This window comes from Amphiura filiformis, chromosome 2, assembly GCF_039555335.1.
Source record: "Amphiura filiformis chromosome 2, Afil_fr2py, whole genome shotgun sequence".
In the NCBI taxonomy this organism is placed as follows: Eukaryota; Metazoa; Echinodermata; class Ophiuroidea; order Amphilepidida; family Amphiuridae; genus Amphiura; species Amphiura filiformis.
In genome coordinates, this window is record NC_092629.1 from 47,038,848 (window position 1) to 47,057,812 (window position 18,965).

Genomic DNA, 18,965 nt, shown 5'->3' on the forward strand with positions numbered 1-18,965 from the left:
ATTATAATCATCGCTAGACGGGAAAACCCTCATATTTAAGGTCAAGTTCAAAACATTTGAAAGCTGGGCTCCAGTACAAAAACCTCATGTGCAATTTGGGTTTACAAGGGGGGGGGGGAGACTTTGTGGCAAAGTGCTTTTCAAGATTGATGAAAATAGACAGACAAAAAATAAGGAGACTATCAATAATTTGAATTTTGTATGCTTTTTCACTTTAAAATGCCTTGATGTCTCATATCCCTGATAATACCAAATGAGGTGACTTTTTAAAGCTCGGAAGATGCTTTCAAAGTCCGAAATATACTGATCGCAAAATTGACTTCTCCTGCAAAGTTCCCTTTTGATGTGCTGAATCACACATAATATTGCTCGTGTGTCTTCGTATAAGAAAGCGGACACAAAAATCATCGAAATGTAATGTTATACTTGTCAAAAGAATATTTTTCTGCTTGGATATCAAATTGAATTAATTTCTTTTCCTTTGTTTCAGGACTCTGCAGTGATCATAACGAGCCTTGTGGTGAGTAACAACATGTAAAAGCCTTTATACATTGCATGCATAGTGCCGAAACACGCCCATGACATATACGCCTAATTTAATCTTTGCTGCTACTGATATTGTATTTCCAAAAAAATAACGTATAACGGCGCAACCTTAGAGGACCATTTTACGACTATTAAACATGGCAAAAGTTTGAGACACCAAACTTTTAATCATCGGTGTTTATACATTTCTGAAGACGCAATTATTTTCTACCTGGAAATACTAGTACATGAATATTTAATTATATGGCAATCCTAAACATTGAAGGGGTGGGAGTAAAGGTTCAACTGTGGTAGGTTCGGTAGTGCTATTAAAAATAAAAAGTGCTGTTGAATATCTATATTAAATTAAACCTGGCTTTCGCTAAAATGGTGACAGCATGTGCGGCCAATCGCCATATTGACCCCAATGCAACTTCCTCTCACCCAATGACCCCGTTGTTTGTTTTACTGAACTCCCTGTCGCCCAATGATCCCCTTTTTTGTACTCCCTTTTAAAGAGTTTTTGACAAATTTCTCATAATCTTTCACAAAATGACTCCATTTATTCATTATTTTTCCATCGTCTTACTGAATGAAGTACATGTGTTTTAAAGCCATATTATAACATTTGCTGAGGAGAACGCCCTCAATTTTTTTTTATTCTGATTTTTACAGGATTGTAATGCACTTTCATAAAGTGCTGTAGTTTTGTCAAAATCCGAGATTTTGAATAAAACGATGGAACCGACGTTTTATTATTACGATGGAAATATTAGTCGAACACGTATGCACAGTACGTACACGGCGTGCGGGATACACATACACACACCCCGAGGATCGTACCGTATTACAACCGCGGGAGTATAACATGCATGGGCGCTAGTAGTAAATTCCAATTTTCTATGCTTTACCTCACTTGTTCGGCTCAAAATTAAAGGGGACACATCTGACAGTAAAAGCTAACATTTTATGGAAAATAAATACTAATCTTTTTTTACAGAAATGTTATAATATGGCTTTAATGGCTTATGGGATTATTACGTTCAGTCTGTATCTCCTTTTTACAATTTATCCGTATACAATTTCAAATTAAATTTCATTTATAATTTGGTTCAACTTCAACCGGTCAGAATTGGTAACCAAAGCCCCTTTCTAACAGCATGAACAAACCGCTCTCCTGTTTGTTGTTGTAAAATACAGCTTTAAAGGCGCCTTATTTACCAACGATACTGCCTCTGAAAATGATACAATATGTGACTAATTGCTACCACAAAATGAGCATTCAGTGGCAAGTTTATAGTTTCGAGACGCCTTGGCTAGTTGGCTAGTACTGCGTTGGTGTTCTTTGTTTCTTACGCACCTGTTCAAGCCAGTACCTATATCTCGAAGGACATACTACTCAAGGAGATACTACTGGCTTGTACAGGTGGGCGGCAATCAAAGAACATCAACACAGGCAGCCAGGATGTATGGAAACTACCAACTTGCAGCGACTTTACGCTCATTTTGTGGCAGCAGGTCACATATTATATTAAGAGATGAGAACAGCTTTCCATGTCCTTTAATTTGACGATATGTCTATTAACCCATAGCAAAAAGAAAAGTTTCCCGGTGACCACCCGATGACCATTCGGTGGTCATCAGAAACCTTTCGGGTACCTTTTCCAGAGTTATCCGAAAGTGCCCGCTAGCGGATACCTTGCGGATACCTAATGAAGTTATCCAAAAGTTTTTGGGTAGACATCCGGAAGTCTCCCAAAAACTCAAATATTTCAAATGAGTTACCCAGAAGGTTCCCAGAAACTTATATTCTTTGCAGGAGTTACCCGGTGGTTATCCGCTTTTAATTTGACCTTGAAAATAGCATTAAGCATCTTAAGAATGCGTGGGTGGGTATATGGTCAAAGGTCACTGAATGAATTCAAATAATGGAGTAGCTAGCTGTTGGCAGTTGGAATATATTTGTGCAGAATATTCAAGTTATTTGTGGTCCAAAATGTATGGATTTACATGTAGGACATAACAAGATGTTTACTAATTAATCTGGAACATGCTGCAGGAATTAGAAAGCATTGAATGCTTGATTTCATATGACAATGCAGGTAGGAAAATTTGTATGAAATGATTTGTATTGATGCAGTCTTTATACACTGATGTACCTAATATATGACACATTTGAATGTTTTAGTTTAATATCTTTTCTAGTAAATCATACATGATTTTGACAGTAAATTAATGTCAATTAAATTACTAATCATCAGCTAATGTGTCAATTAACTGATCAGCTTTATGTTAAGCTATTTGTTGTAAATAAATTATAATATTTGATATGAAAATTATTATGCTGTGTCAGTGATGTGATCACATTTAGGTACTGTAATACATGTATATGCTGATATCATATCAATGTGGTTGTACATTAATTGAAAGGTATGCACCTTATAAAGGTGTGAACCAATTAAATTAAATCAGGAATATTTAAAATTACATTGTACACTTTCAAGTTTCTTAAAGCAAGATAGCACAAGCTCAACTGCCATGACTGCAGAGTTATATTTCTCCAAAATCTACAATTCAAATAATAAGCTAAATTGCCTAATAAATTTGTGCATACTCATGAATTTGTATTTCTGCATTCCCCAAAAGGTCAACAGGAAGTCTCCAAAGAGGTCACCAGGTATATCGTCACCAAAGGTTATCCGCTAGGTCCCCGAAAAGTTATCGGGTAGTTATCCGCTAGTTCCCCATAAAAGTCATCGGGTGGTTACCCGCTAGTTTCCCAAAACAGTCATCGGATAGTCATCCGGTACCTATTACCTGAAAGGTATCCACTATTGTTTCCCAAAAATTTATCGGGTAGTCACCCGCTACCTATCTAATTTGCATGTGAAATTTGCCGGTGTCTACCCGGTGACTATCGGGAAGTTATCCGAAAAGGTCTAATTTTTTGATATGGGAATACAGTACATCATGTTCACTGGGATATAAAAATTGCCAATTGTCTCTTCTTTGTTTCTTACGATATTATCCAATGAGGTATAGATTCACGAGACATTTTGCAAGTTGCAACCCTAAAGAACAGTCATGACCATGGTGGATAAGTTCTTGAAGAACCCTTTTCGGAAGCCAGACTGTCAACACCTTATACCGAAACAGAACACACCTGTACATGCTTATTGACGAACTATCTAGCTTTGTATTTTGACGGAAGTAGCTTTTAACGAGTCAGTCTGATAGAATGAGAGTCTAGAATGAACATTACCATAATGATTAGACCCCGAACTAAGAGATGTTGGTATTCCAAGGTACTTGCACGTCTTTCCCAGGTACTGATGATCTCAATGACCCGACCCCATCTAAAATTGGCTTAGTGAATCACTAAACATTTCTACAGTCATCGATGATGATCGACAAGAAACAGGGGAAAATCATTACGTCATTATGGGACAACCACAAATTAATGATTAAAGGATATACACCAGATTCAAGTCACAGTTGTGTTCGTTGGCTCTGGTGGGTACAAGTTACTAGTGGGGGAACCCCCGGGGACCATTTCATTTCCAGGATGGGAGGCATAATAACATCTAAATTATTTGATATCATCAGGACATTATTCGTATTCAGAATGCAATTTGGTGTGTCCGATGTGCTCCCAGGTCCCACAAATATACAGTGCAAGGTGGGTGACCGAGGCCTTAAAGACTTGAAAAATATTTCAAAATGTCTCCAGACTGTGCAACATAACCTTACCGTGAATACGGAGGTTATTAATTATCATTTCGATATGAATCACATTAGTAAAACTGCCCTAATACATAATCTAATTTTGGTAGCGTTTTTGTATTTACCCTGAAAAGAAAATAATGTGCCTCATTTTGGTGACAGATTATAGCATAACACACAGATAAATAAAACTGTTGTTGAGCGGAAATCTGAACTGCATTTCCTTTCATTTCCTTGCCCATTGGGTGTCACATAAAATGAAGAACTAAACCATGACGATACTCATCTTTACCTTCAGGGCGCTACAAAATGGTAACCTTATGTCGATAGAGTTGTGCACATATTTTTATACGTTATGGTTTGCAATTATTTCATACTGTTGCGATTTGGTAGTTCACAGCATCTTGCGAATGGTAGTGAGCTTTGGTAAAATTTGCATTGATCATTTCATGGATTATTCCCACTTGGTCCAATCCCATTTGGTCCATCCCCACTTGGTCCATTCCCACTTGGTCCAGTTCCCACTTGGTCCAGTTCCCACTTAGTCCAATCCCATTTAGTCCAATCCCACTAGGGCCATGTCCCACTTGGTCCATGTCCCACTAGGTCCATGTCCCACTAGGGCCATGTCCCACTAGGGCCATGTCCCACTAGGTCCATGTCCCACTAGGGCCATGTCCCACTAGGGCCATATGTCCCACTAGGTCCATGTCCCACCAGAGGATGATTTAAGGAAGCCCCGTCATGCACTGCAAACGTGTTATCACTAGAGTTTCAACTGCCACTTTACTTTTCAAATCCCATTGAATTCTGTGCAAAAGATGTTGTTTAAGAATTGTGCGTGTGTCATTATTACTTGGTCGATTTCAGAACAAAAGTGATGTATGCATAAAGGATAATTCAAACCTGTAGGTAACATAAAATGTGAAATCGACTAGCATTTTGAGTGCGTTTTTATTGTAAATATATCAGTCCAAATTCAAATTTAACCATGCCCGTCAATGCAATGTGCGAGCAGTGGTGTCATGTTCACTCACACAGCTGTGCTAACCGCAAGTCAACACAGTGGCGTGGTGGGAAGTGCTTTTAAGTGATTTAAAAATCATCCTCTGGGTGTCACATAAAAGGAAGAACTAACCCATGACTATAAAGTCATCTTTACCTTAAGGCATCAACGATACAAAATACTTACCTTATGTCTATAGAGTTGTGTACACATTTTTATACGTTATAGGTTAGCAAGTATTTCATACTGTTGCGATTTGGTAGTTCACAGCATCTTGCGAATGGCAGTGAGCTTTGATAAAATTTGCATTGATCATTTCATAGCGAGTGACGTAGAAGAATTCAAATATCACATATATACTTTTGTAGGCCCTGTGATTCTTATTATCGTTATGTTGTAAAGAGGGCTGAAATAACAACACTTTTGTAAAACGTACATAACTCATTAACAACAATAAATCAACCAAGTTTACAAAGTATACGACTTTTTTTGGCTGCTTCGACCAACAATACATCGTGTACCCTTAAACTATAGCAAATCATTCACAATAACAATAACTGAACGTACTCATTCAGTGGACGTTTTTTGTATCCTCTATTATTCCACAAGGCCCGACTATCATAAATAATGAGTTTAGTGTAACCAGGAAAAAGGCCTAGGAAAAATTCAGTAACAGCGAATAAAATATTTCGTTAGGTAGTACAAAAAGTATATTAACTGGGTATTATTTAGTGCGGGCAGGGTAACATTTCCTCAACTTTTAGGCTATTTACTGAAATAACTCAAATCGAACTGTGACTATGCTTAGCTATTTTAAATATTTTCATTTAGTATTCATTTAGAAACTTTTTTGACCTAAAATAAAATGATTATTACTAGGTTAAAAGTATACCGTCAGTTAGGTCACGTTTGAACCGAATATATGGGTATTTAGCATGTTTAGGTAGAATATTCTTACATACTGAAAGCTATAGAAGGCTGGAAGCTCGAAGAGTATACCAGCTGCAGCATTGTATTAACATGATTAAATGCGACATACATCCGTGTTGAATAACGGAAGTCGTATATTTCGTTAGCTTTATAAGTATTATTATAATCTATAAATGACTGGATATAACCTAATTTTCTTTCATCACCCGTTTTAAAGGCATTTCAAATTTTAAAAGTGAATAAGTCTAATAAATCCAGAATGCGATCCCTCGTTTCCCCTACCACGAAATAGTGGGACTGGTCCGGTTTTATGATCCGTACGTAATATTATCCTCACTTTGGCCATTTTAGCATTAAAATTGCACATTTTCGCACGCGCATCGGGCATTTGTCCACGATAGTAGATTCATTTTAGTAGCGGGTCAACGCACTATTTGGAATTTCCCCCTCCCCTGTTTCGGTGTCATTGCGTAACACTCATAGGTTAAGAGCTACAGTACGTAGAGTGTACTTTCTGATGAACGGTCAGGCTCGTATACTGTAGTGGCGTCAGCCGAACTTTACAAGCAGTCAAGCAATGCCTGGACTTTCCTGGAATCCGAGCTGTGAGACCTGCTATAATGATAAGGGCCCAGTAATCGCCAGGTGCCTAGTGACATTAGTACAATTCAAGCCAAGCGCAAATTCGCTATGTAGTACTTTGAGCTGCTACGTGTGGAATGTTGACCAGGTGGCTCTGGTGTAGTATAATATTATTGTACTAATGCAGGCAAGTAGTACGCGGGCCCGGCTGACGTCACGGCGTTAAAGTGTCCTAAGTGGCAACTATTATGTACCTTAATTATGCGAGGGAAAGTTTATCCCTTATCTTTATTTCTCCTTTGAAATACGTTTATAAACCGTCAATAATGATGATTTTTTACATTTTCAGATTGTCGGCAGCAATGTGTAAACTGCGGCACAGTTGATCCATTCTCATGCACATGTATATGTCAAGACGGATGGTATGGACCGGATTGCGGAAGTAAGTGTTAGAATACCCTCAAGAAATTTCTTGAGGGACATTTTGTGATTTTAGCATCCTTATTTTATAGGTTTCTGATAGTATAAAAATCTGATCTTTATTGGACATGTTGGAGTAAGTTGTGGAGATCAGAATATTAAGGATCACGAAGTGTTGATTTAAGAATACTAAAAAGGCTGCAAGGTCGGCAGTAAAATGGATGTTTTGATTTTGATTTTCCCCCGGATTTTCCCTCTAAATATTCATTTATTATATTTTTTTATTGTTTTTTATATTTTGTGAAAAATTACAATAATGAATTCAAGTGAGGGCCAGAAAATGAAGTAAGGGCGGTGACGGGAAACTCAAAATCGACTTTCCTTAGCCTAATATGAGCAGGGTTATGATGAGTATCATATTAAGACTCTGATTAAGACCTTGCTCTGGTCTTGCTTGGTTTAAATTTACTTCAAACATTTAGTAGGTTTGTACGATTTGTAAAGTAAGGTCACATCATAGATAGAAAAAAAATCAAATTTTCAGAAGTAAGATTTTAAAATAATTGATAGTGTCTTTCATAATGTATCTCGGTCCAATTGCAAGACCAATAATTAACAGTGATAAACCATGACATGGGCAAATGGCACGAGTCACTTTACCGTTATGTCATTTGGATAAAGCTTAAATAATTATAATAATTTAAATTAATTTGTGGCATCAATTAATTATGAATGCTTGAAATCTGACAAGTGAAGTGTTACGTTTGTCGGTGCAATGGGCAAAGATATCCTCCTTCCAGCCCTTTTCCGGAACGGCCTGCTGAATAATTGAACTCGCATGTGATGACCGTGCGTTAACTAATGGTCTCATTATATTATTTTCTATATTTCAGAATTTTGCAATGAAACGCATCCTTATTGCGGGGCCAATCCAGGATGGCCAGGCCCTTCTTATTGTGGAACGCATCAAATGATCCCTAAACATTGCCCTAAAATGTGTGGATTATGTGGTAGGTTAACTTGGTTTAAGCACTGTTTAACTTGGTTTTAGGTTTAAGCAGGTTAAAGCAATAAGTCTGTTCTTCCTTATTGATTGATCGTTATTACTGACACTATAGATGAGTTGACCAGAATGTTTATTAACAAACGCAAGGGACTGGTATATCGATATGCTTGAGTGAACCCCATTCAACCACTACACTGTTCAATAGCCTTATTGTGATGTGGCGGGAGTTTTAAAACCACGAGCCCTGAACAAAATATGATGCGCGCGTATACCGTAAGGCAAAAACCAATGGAAAATGTGATGATGCGTGCGCAACACGTGAGGATAATGTGATCAGAAAATTTAAACACAAAAGGAATTCCATTAATTCTATCTCGTCTTGGTTTTCCCAATTGAGTGTATTTCTATATAGCCTAGGTATGTCAGTGTGTCGTTTAGCACTTTGTTCATAACTTGTTTAATATTCTATTGATATTCATTGTTTTCTATTGTTCCCCTTTCCACCAACAGTTGACCCGGATCCCACATTCGTTTGCAGTAAGTATCGCTTGCAAAGTTGTTCAATGATAAACCTTCTTTTACTTTTTAACCAGTAACCAACTTACATGACTTACTTTAATTAAAACAAGCTCAGATCTTGATACTTGCTCATGAATACGCTCACGCTTGTATCTTAATGTGTATCGTATAATTATTTTCGCTAACATAATAATTGGCAACTGTTGAACAAATTTAAAGAAATCCACTATTTAGGCCTATTCTGGAATCCTATATTAACGACGGGTAGTCATTCATTGAATACTTCCATTTTTTACAGATCCTCCTCAACCAACTGCAGTATATCCAAGAGTGACTGCCGCACCAGTACCTCCTCAGAATACCCCTCGAAACCCTGGACTACCTGCAACGCGCCCACCACCACCAGCTCCACCACAGGGTACCTCAAGGCCTGTACCACCAACGCGACCACGGTTTGGACCAACGTTTCCACCAACGCGACCAAGGTTTCCACCAACGTTTCCACCAACAAGGAGGCCACCTGTGAAGCCGCCAGTGAGGCCACCATTTAGACCCGTCAACCCACCATTTAGACCCGTCAACCCACCATTTAGACCCGTCAACCCTCCATTTGTTCCTACTTACCCGCCACCAAAACCAACTGGTAAGCACAGCATGCGCGAAATACACCGAAAACATTCTGTTAGCTTCTGGTACAACCCGGGGTACAACAGCGTGGAACTATTGCTCGGATAATCGATGTTAAGTACCAGCTGCACATGGATAAAGCATGAGCAGATAATGTCGAATACTGTATCATCACAACCCTAACCTAACGCGAAGGCTACATTAACCTTCAATAAGCATTCATCTGATAGCGGTCAGTAGTATTCAAGAATCTGAATGCTAGAAGATAAAGTGAATGTTTGAGGACCACAAAGTGAGCACAAGTTGCCATTAGAAGCAGGAGGGATTCCTTCGCTTTGACAGATTCAGATCAAAGTGTTATATCATTCAAAGATCCTGGTGTTTTAGCATTCAAAGATCCTGGTGTTTTAGCATTCACAACAAGACCGACAACAAGAAGGACACACATTAGTCTACACTAACAAAGAAGAAAGTATCATTAACGTTAACTAGTTGTATACAAATTTTAAACACCTAGAAATGTAAATTCTTCAGCATAATAATACATAGACTGCTTCTATTTTGGAAATTATACGCTTAAGCCTCAAACGGCAAGTTTGCGTAAAGCTGGCAACCAAATTATTTATGTCACTAACTTTTACGCAAAATTGCCAATTGGAACGCGATTTTTCAAATTAGAAGCAATCCGGGAAACAATCTAACATAGCATAACGTTTATATATATATTTATTTATCCAAATAGTACCGAGATTTCCAGCAGCAGGTCCAACAGCCGTCGATTGTAAAATTCCGTGCAGAAATGGTGGTATACAAGATATGATGACGTGTAGATGCACATGTCCACCAACCTTCACTGGACAATATTGCCAACGTAAGTGAAATTTAAATGAATGTGATTACCAAATTCCATTGGGTGAAGGAAGTTTTTGATAACCAAATAACTAATTTTTAACTAAGTTTTATTATTTTTCCCGTAAAAATACGAAGATAATTTAAAAGAAACTTATATACATATAAGATATACGTGACTAGGCCACAATTAAAGGAGTATTTCGTGATCCTGAGTGGTGTAAGTAAAATCAGCAGCATAATGAGACCTAAGTCTTGTTAATCAATATATTGTATTGTATCTTGATTGCAGCAATTCGTTTCTAAAAAGTCATTTCTAAAAGTAATGATAAAATAATGTAATTTCAGAAAGAACATGACGCAAGGAATGCAACTTTTCATTTTAACCTAATGTGGCAGTGACTGTTTGGCAACTGTTTCGCCCGCGCATCTATGCGGCTTCTTTAAGCAATTTGAGGCTACGCCCAATGACTCTGTGCACTGACTGCCACATCAGGTAGTCAGGGTGAAAATGGTATAGCATTACAGATTCCAGCAAAAATAAACGGTTTGCTTGAGAAAATCACACAATTTGATTTTACTTTAGGCCTACTGTCTCATGCTCGTGGAAGGCATACAGACAATAAACTCAACCAATAAAGTATCGAAACGATTGTAGATGGTCAGATATATCGGGACTGAAATATATAGCAAAAACTTAAGTCGGATTTTTAAAGTTGCACTTAGCTCCTATTCAAGCCTAATGCGTTGGACGACGAATCCAGGCAGTGATAGACGTTGATGATGGGCACACCAAGTATTGAGATGTCAGCAGAAAGAGTTCATGAGATAATTCAGAGATAAGTAAAGGGTAGCAAGTATTGAAGTTGGAAGTCGAAGGAGTAAAATAAAGTAAAGTTCGTGGTTAAGTAAACAGAGCACATCGGTGTCATTTGTCTTGATTTTGTGCGTGTGTGTGTACACGACGAAAGCATTTGACTTGAATAGGAGCTAAGTGCAACTTCCAAAATCCGACTTGATACCACTCAAGCGCCCATAACTCAATCAAATGATATCGTAGAGCAACAAAAGAGGTATCAAAATGCGCAGGAGAAAGCTGCGCTTTATATACATTAAAGAAGTTTTTGCTATATATTTCAGTTTCCGATATATCTAACCGTCTATAATCGTTTCGATACTTTATTGGTTGAGTTTATCTAGGCATTCCTATCCCCAAGTTTTTTGCTTTTGATGCATATCCTTCATCTGATGAAGATCATCATCACGTGTTTTGTATGTTTTAATGGAAATGAATTTTAATGTACTGTATGTTTTTCATTCAATAGACGATCTGGTGCAAATACAAAATGGTGCTATGTTGAGACTGGTTGGTGACATTAGAGACGTAAGCAATTATACCATTTTAATGTTTAGTTAAAGACCCATTCAGTGATCCTAGCGCAAGTGTAAAAAAAATAAAATTGTTTATAAATTGCTTAAATAGGAAGGATAAGTCATTCAAACTGTAATTTGATATTTTTGAAATGAAGAATTTGGCCAACCCCCAAAAAAGCAAACCAAAAAAAACAAACAGCAGTACTGACGAAGTCGAAGCCCCATTCAAATGCATGTAGCTAATTTATATACTGTATAAATTACATGTAAATGTCTTATTTTGTCTTAAATACACGGCTTTTGGCTGAACCACTAGCTGACCAGCTGGCTATGTTAGCACATCAATGACAATGACAATGGAACCAAAATCTAAATTTTGATGATTTTTACGATCGGCCGGTTGAGCAAATTACCAAATGGGCCTTTAAATGTAGGCGTACGTAGTATACGTTATCTTAAAGACGACATGTACATCATCGAGGTTAAATGTTGCATATGAGCATGCCTGAGCTGATTGTGTAGAAGATCAAAAAACGAATCAATTTTTATAATATTCAATTGTTTCTTCTTCGCTTTATCGTGTTCAGTTCTCCCATCTCCTTTTCGGAAATTATATACCGTTTTCATCAAGTTGCCATGCGAAAAAAGTGAAGGGTCTTTCTTTATTACTAAAAGTCCTCATTTTTTTACATTTCATCTGTTTTTAGTGGGGTATGATGGAGTACGACATGCATGCAGCTATTAAAGAATGCGTGGATATGTTTTGCAATGGACACATCACTCAATGCTGCCCTGGCGTCCACACTGATCATGCTGGTCCTGCACTGTGAGTATATCGCTACGCTCGAGTCCTGATTTTTTTTAAATAAAATATCAAAGATTTAATAGTATAGTTGTCATAATTTTTATAGAGATCGAACTAACACTATTAAGGCAATTATATATCTTGGTACTAAATGTTAAACAAAGTATACAATGTGCATGAAATAAATTATCTGATGGGTGTGTCACAGTGTACGCATGCGTCACCATTTTTTTTTTCAAACACCCTACCAGCAAATTTAGCCCCTTAATAAGGTAATTTAATATAGAATTTACCCCCTAATAAAAACATCAAAAGCTGTGACCGGCACAAACGAAAACATGGTAAAAAGCCCCGGAGAGGAGAGGTTGCCAGCACATCACTCTCAGCAATATTTCATATATCAATTATTATCACAAAATACAATAATAGCAATATAATTAAATATACAGATAATTATAACAATCAGAATAATATTGCTAAAAAATAGCATCCGCAATTCGCAATAAGGGCGCCGCCAGCGGTTTGCGATGTAATCGTGATGTATCATGGGAAAATCGTGATGTATCATGGGAAAAGGTCGACATCCAAGTCCGCGCAATACGAATATAACCATGCTATTACATAGGAACACGTGACAATATTTTTTAGTTTGTCAATATAACGGTATTACACGCAAATCGACAGAGAAAAAATTAATTGTGCACATTTCAAATCACATTATTAAGTATTATTGAGTATCGATTCGCGTGTAACACCTTTATTTTGACAAACTAAAAAATATTGTCACGTGTTCCTATGTAATAGCATGGTAATATTCGTATTGCGCGGACTTGGATGTCGACCTTTTCCCATGATACATCACGATTACATCGCAAACCGCTGGCGGCGCCCTTATTGCGAATAGCGAGAATTGAGAAAGCCCAGGAGAGGAGAGGTTGCCAGCACATCAATCTCGACGAGATAAATATCACGTCCCATAAAACATAATTTTTTTGCAAAAATGTTATTTTTATATTTAATAAATTATTAAATTCTATGTTTTTCATTGTAATATTTTCATGTAACCTTGGGTGCCATCAGCCACACGCTCAGCGTTCTTGATGGCATCCACATCTCATATAATTTATAATGTATTTGATTAACTGTATTTAATAATAATTTGTATATATGTGAGAAGAAACCAAATAAACTTGAATTGAAATTGAATTAAATTGGGTAATAATATTGGTATTGCACGGAACAAAATACATTAAAAACAACATGATAATATACGAAGCAACATATTTCAAACAGTGTATGGAACATCAAACCGTGGCAGGCACAGCAATGGCATAAATAAACCCTGGAGAGGAGAGGTTACCAGCACATCACTCTCAGCAAGAATGATATCTTGCTCCCAAGATGACAAATGTAAATGGGCAGGGTTATACACGGAATAAACAACACATGAAGAATAAATTGCGCACATAATAATTGATGAAAAATGAATTACGATGTATCACCATTGAAGTACTCTCTAAAGAGATGTGTCTTCAGTCGAGACTGGAAAATGCCGAGAGTAGTAGCGTGGCGAATTTCACTGGGAAGATTGTTCCATAATTTCGCGGCTGCGAAGGCAAATGACCTGTCACCATACAACTTTGTAGATGACTTAATGACTTTCAGTCGACATTCAGCAGATGATCTCAGCGATCTTGTTGGTACATATATAGACGTGAATGATGTCAGATATAAAAACTGGTGACATGCCATGAAGAGCTTTATATGTAACAAGCATGATCTTATATGACACTCTTTGTTTTATTGGGAGCCAGTGAAGCTCTTCCAGAGCGGGTGTGATAATTATGCTCATGTCGCGAGACGCGCAGAACAAGCCTTGCGGCCACGTTCTGAACTTTTGCGATCTCGCGATCCGGCAATCCATACAACAGCGAATTACATGTATCAAGTTTAGATGTTACGAAGGCATGAACCAACTTAGTGTTTGATTCGCGAGTCAGATACTGCCGAATGCGTCCAATCTTCCTGATATCGAGAAGAGCACTCTTGCACAGATTGTCGACGTGACTACTCATGCTAAGGACAGAATCCATGCTAACGCCAAGATTGCGTGCTTGTGGAGAAGGACGAATGGTGAAGTCACCTATCGTCATTGAAGGTGTCCAAGATGTGTTCTTGAGTTTGGAATATAAGTGGACTAGCTCGGTCTTGCTATCGATATTGTTGAGAACTAGCTTGTTCATTTGACACCATGATCTAATGTCACTGATACACGCTTCAACTTTCCGAACAGCCATATCTCGATCTTGAGGTTGAAAAGTAAGATAAAGCCGGGTATCATCAGCGTAGACAATAGATTGAACATCGTGAGCCGCGATCAAGTCCTGTAATGGCCCGCTGAACATAGTAAACGCCAAAGGGCCGGCAACGGATCCCTGAGGAACACCACATCGAAGCACATCGGGGTCGGACTGCATATCGTTGATGGCAACTGATTGCGTGCGATCAGCGAGATACGACGAAAACCATTTAAGCACATTTCCACGAAGACCATAGCGCTTTTCAAAACGATCCAGCAATTGACAATGATCTAGCGTATCAAACGCTGCGCTGAAATCGAGAAGCACTAACAGGGCTTCTTTGCGTTTATCCAGAGTAGTCAGGATGTTATTCTGAACTTTAAGTACGCCGTTTCCACACTAATGAAGGGTCTATAAGCTGCTTGCATTTGAGCGTGAAGATGGTTTTCTGCCAGGTAAGATAAATAAGGAAGATTCGATATCGGGCGATAGTTTGACGAGATATTATGATCTAGACTTGGCTTTTTCAGGAGAGGAACGATCCGAGCACACTTAAGGGATGTATGGAATACACCAGATGACATAGATTCATTTACAATTCTCGTGATCACAGGGAGAAGGTCATCACGGCATAGTCTAAAAACGCTAGTCGGGGATGGATCGAGTGGGCAAGAAGTGATCGAGGATGATTTGATCGCTTTAAGGACATCGTCTTCAGACACGGTGGTAAAATCACTAAGTGAACTATCACAAGACTCATTGATTTGCACAGATATAGAGGATGTGCTATTTGCGTCAAGTCCATTTCGAAGCTTGTTGATTTTGTCGCTGATAAACTTCGCGAATGAATTGGCTAAGTCTTTTGCGTCTTCATTGTTCGGGAAGATTATAAGCTGACTTTGATGTAGATAATTTGTCAACCACACGGAATAGATCACGCTGATTAGCCTCTGTAACTTGGTTGCTGTGATTTTCAGTATTTGATCTTTCAAGGAGAAGTTTGTATTCCTCACATTGCTCTTCATACAACTTCGTAGCAAGATCGGAATCTATTCTGGAGATCAATAGGTCAAGCATATGCCCTGCAATGTGGGTTGGTTCAGTGATGTGCTGCTGCAAGTTGTGAATGTCCAAGATGTTAAGGAAAGCACGAGTATCACGATCTTCTGGTATATCAAGATGGATATTAAAATCACCGGTGATGAGTAGGTTTTCAGCACTGAGTGACTCGAGAAGTGATGATATCTCTTCGAAAAACATGGGGTGCCAAGCTTGTTCTTTTTATTCGGTTTTGGACGGTATATATTACAAGAAGTTGGAGACAAGTGGATGCGGACGTAATGCGAAGATTCATATACTCCATTGATTTAAATTTCAGCCCGTCACGAATGAGAACAGCTAGTCCTCCACCTCTACCATTTTGACGATGGGCGTGGTGAAAGTGATAATTTGGCAAGGTATTTTGAATGTCGATCACCGATGGCATGGTTATCTCTTTCGGTACCTGTTAACCATGTTAACATTACAAAATCACATAAGGCGGTTGATTGAAAAAGATAGCATTTTAATATTTTCTCCTTCAGGATGATACCGCCAAATTCGTTGTGTTAAGGTTAATCGTGTTTCAAGGGAAAAGTCTGTGTAAAATGTGCCACTTTGAAACGCTATCTTTTTTCATTCAAATTGGTATAATTTGGGTAAATAAAATCGCATCGTGACGAATGTGCTATCAAAATACGCAGAACAAAATTATCTATTGATTTTGGTGATTTAGGTTGAGCGTCTTATTGCTTTTGTTTCAAGTGTACAAAAGTATACTTTAGCTATTTATGTGCACATTTAATGATAATTAATTCTTTACGCGGGTCTGCACTTGAAATCAGCATGAAAAATGCAAAATGTGTACAAGCAAGTCTAATATTGGTTCAGTGGTTCTTGAGATATAGCTCTTGATATTTTGAGAAAATATCTCAAAACTTTGTAAGCGTTATGGCTAGAATGCATGATTGGTTCTCATCTTGGTTCTCATCTCGTTCTTAACATTAGGCAACTTGGGCAACCAGCTCCCCAGCTCAATTATCTTGACATGACAAATGTGGTAACCGGGACAGGATTCCCAGAAGTAGATGCATTCAGACCCGACAATTACTGGATACTACTTGCTGCTACTGAGCCTAACGAACCACAGCTATGTACGGAGGGACACGCTGGTGCGGCGGTAGAGCCGGCTCTTTTATTGAGAAAGAGAGGAAAGAGAGATGCTAGTGGTAGCTCTGAAAGTGGGGAAGCAGGTGGCCGTAAGTATATATTGTTTTATTCCGGGGGGTAGGGGACTCATACCAATTTTTCAGAAATTTGGACCCATCGATGTACCAAAAGTCAAAATTTTCGGCTGAATACCGTAAAACCTCGTCTACAAGCATATTATATAGTACTTTGATGAAAGCTAAATAGATCCAAGCGCCATCCATCACAAAATTATATTATGGAGTTTGAGCAAATTAATTACAGATACAAGCACATACAAACAACTACTATTTGTAAGACCAATCTTTTGTATCGGCATATTTACAGCTATCTCGTATATATAGCCCCATATTGTTTAATTTCGAAAATTTTGGCTAAACTGAGGCAAAATTGGGCTATTTTCCGAAAAAAATGAGAACATTTTGAAGTAAAAAAAAGGACCCATCCATACGCCAATTTTGGCTTGGAAAAAGGGGTCATTGATATAACAAAAGGCTGAAAATACTATATACCCACGTTTGCAGCACGTCGCCGTTTCATTTCTACTGAGTACCTCCACTACGGTTTTATTCCTTGTTGCAACATATAAACTTATGGTACTGGCGATTCAATTGAGGTTATTAATTATTTTAAACTGTTGTGATTTGGTAGTTCACAGCATCTTACGAATGGTAGTGAGCTTTGGCAAAAACTGTATTGCTCAATTCATAGCAAGTGTGTAGAAGAATTAAAATATCACAGATATACTTTTATAGGTGCTGCGGTTCTTGAGTTACGATGTAAAGAGGGCTGAAACGACAACACTTTTGTAAAACGTACATAACTCATTAACAACAATAAATTAAGCAAGTTTGCAAAGTATATGATTTGCAGAATGAACTTTTGCAAAACATCAAGGTGTTATTTTTCAATAATATATTGATCTAGATAATGAAAATCGATTTTTAGGTTGCTTCGACCAACAATACATCGTCTACCCTTAAAAGTAATCCCAGCGTAAGTGTTAAAAAATAAAAATAAAATTGTCTATAAACTGAGTAAAAATTAAGGAAAAGTCATTCAAATTGTCATTAGGTATTTTTTAAATGAAGACGACAAAGAAAACATCAGTATTGATCAAATTGAAGCCCCATTCAAATAAATCATTTCTTTTTAAGTAGAGAAATTACAGATTCACATAAATGTCTTATTGGCTTTAATACACACAGAGATGCCACTCAGTTTCACTCAAAAAACCTGAAACTTGTAAGAATAAAAATTCCTTTAAAAAAGGAATGTGGCACCCAATGTGAACTTGGACGTGATATGGTGAATTCCATGGTGTGTAGAATTGGTATTATAATGATTTTTCTAGGGAAGAGTAGAAGATGATCAAATGCAAGAGAAATGTGTTTGATTGGGGAAGGTGTTCTGACAATCCAAATATAAACTTAGTCCACCTCAATTCTCAAATGACCTGTAACAATTTGTGATTGACATTACTTAATTCACCTTGACCTTGGATGACTTTGATCTGACATTCAACATTTTCGCGCTTACACCAATCATATCCATAACAATTTAACTCTTACAACTTCCTGTCAACTCTCTAATTTAAAACTCTAAATTTCTGTCTGTTTGCCTTTTCTGTCTTATACCATTTAGTACACTACAGTTTGTTACAATTATTAAGATAAGCAAACATTGCTGGGTAGATAACAGGATTTAGTTATTTACTTAATCCAATCATGGAGGTAGTAGCTAGTCAATTTTGGTCTTCAGTGTTTTAAAATACAACAATGTAGAACATGTATAATTAATATGCCGTGTTGTTTGCATACAGTTTGCCGCCCAATTGTGCCACCATATTGCAACTTTGGCAATAACCGCTATATAGATTCTATGGTATAATTAGCAAACAAAAGCCATCAGTTTAAGAGGCCTCGTTAATTGATCTTATCACTATTGACCACAAGAGTCTCATCCCAATGGCACAGTCCAATAACCTCAATTACATAATCATAGTGCAAAATTTGACCTCAAGTTGCAGAGTATGAGTTTGTGTATCCAAAT

At 37.6% G+C, this 18,965-nt stretch overlaps 1 protein-coding gene across 2 annotated transcripts in view; it reads left to right on the forward strand.

The window, feature by feature from the left end:
- LOC140146295 (uncharacterized) overlaps positions 1 to 18,965 on the forward strand; it is a 39,490-nt gene that overhangs the window by 17,109 nt on the left and 3,416 nt on the right. For both annotated transcript variants that reach the window (XM_072168089.1, XM_072168090.1), the window contains exons 5-13: positions 491 to 520; positions 7,116 to 7,208; positions 8,080 to 8,196; positions 8,703 to 8,729; positions 9,010 to 9,354; positions 10,081 to 10,209; positions 11,513 to 11,571; positions 12,269 to 12,387; positions 16,713 to 16,963. In XM_072168089.1, coding sequence (XP_072024190.1) covers positions 491 to 520; positions 7,116 to 7,208; positions 8,080 to 8,196; positions 8,703 to 8,729; positions 9,010 to 9,354; positions 10,081 to 10,209; positions 11,513 to 11,571; positions 12,269 to 12,387; positions 16,713 to 16,963 — 1,170 coding nt within the window. The remainder of the gene's footprint in view (positions 1 to 490; positions 521 to 7,115; positions 7,209 to 8,079; positions 8,197 to 8,702; positions 8,730 to 9,009; positions 9,355 to 10,080; positions 10,210 to 11,512; positions 11,572 to 12,268; positions 12,388 to 16,712; positions 16,964 to 18,965) is intronic.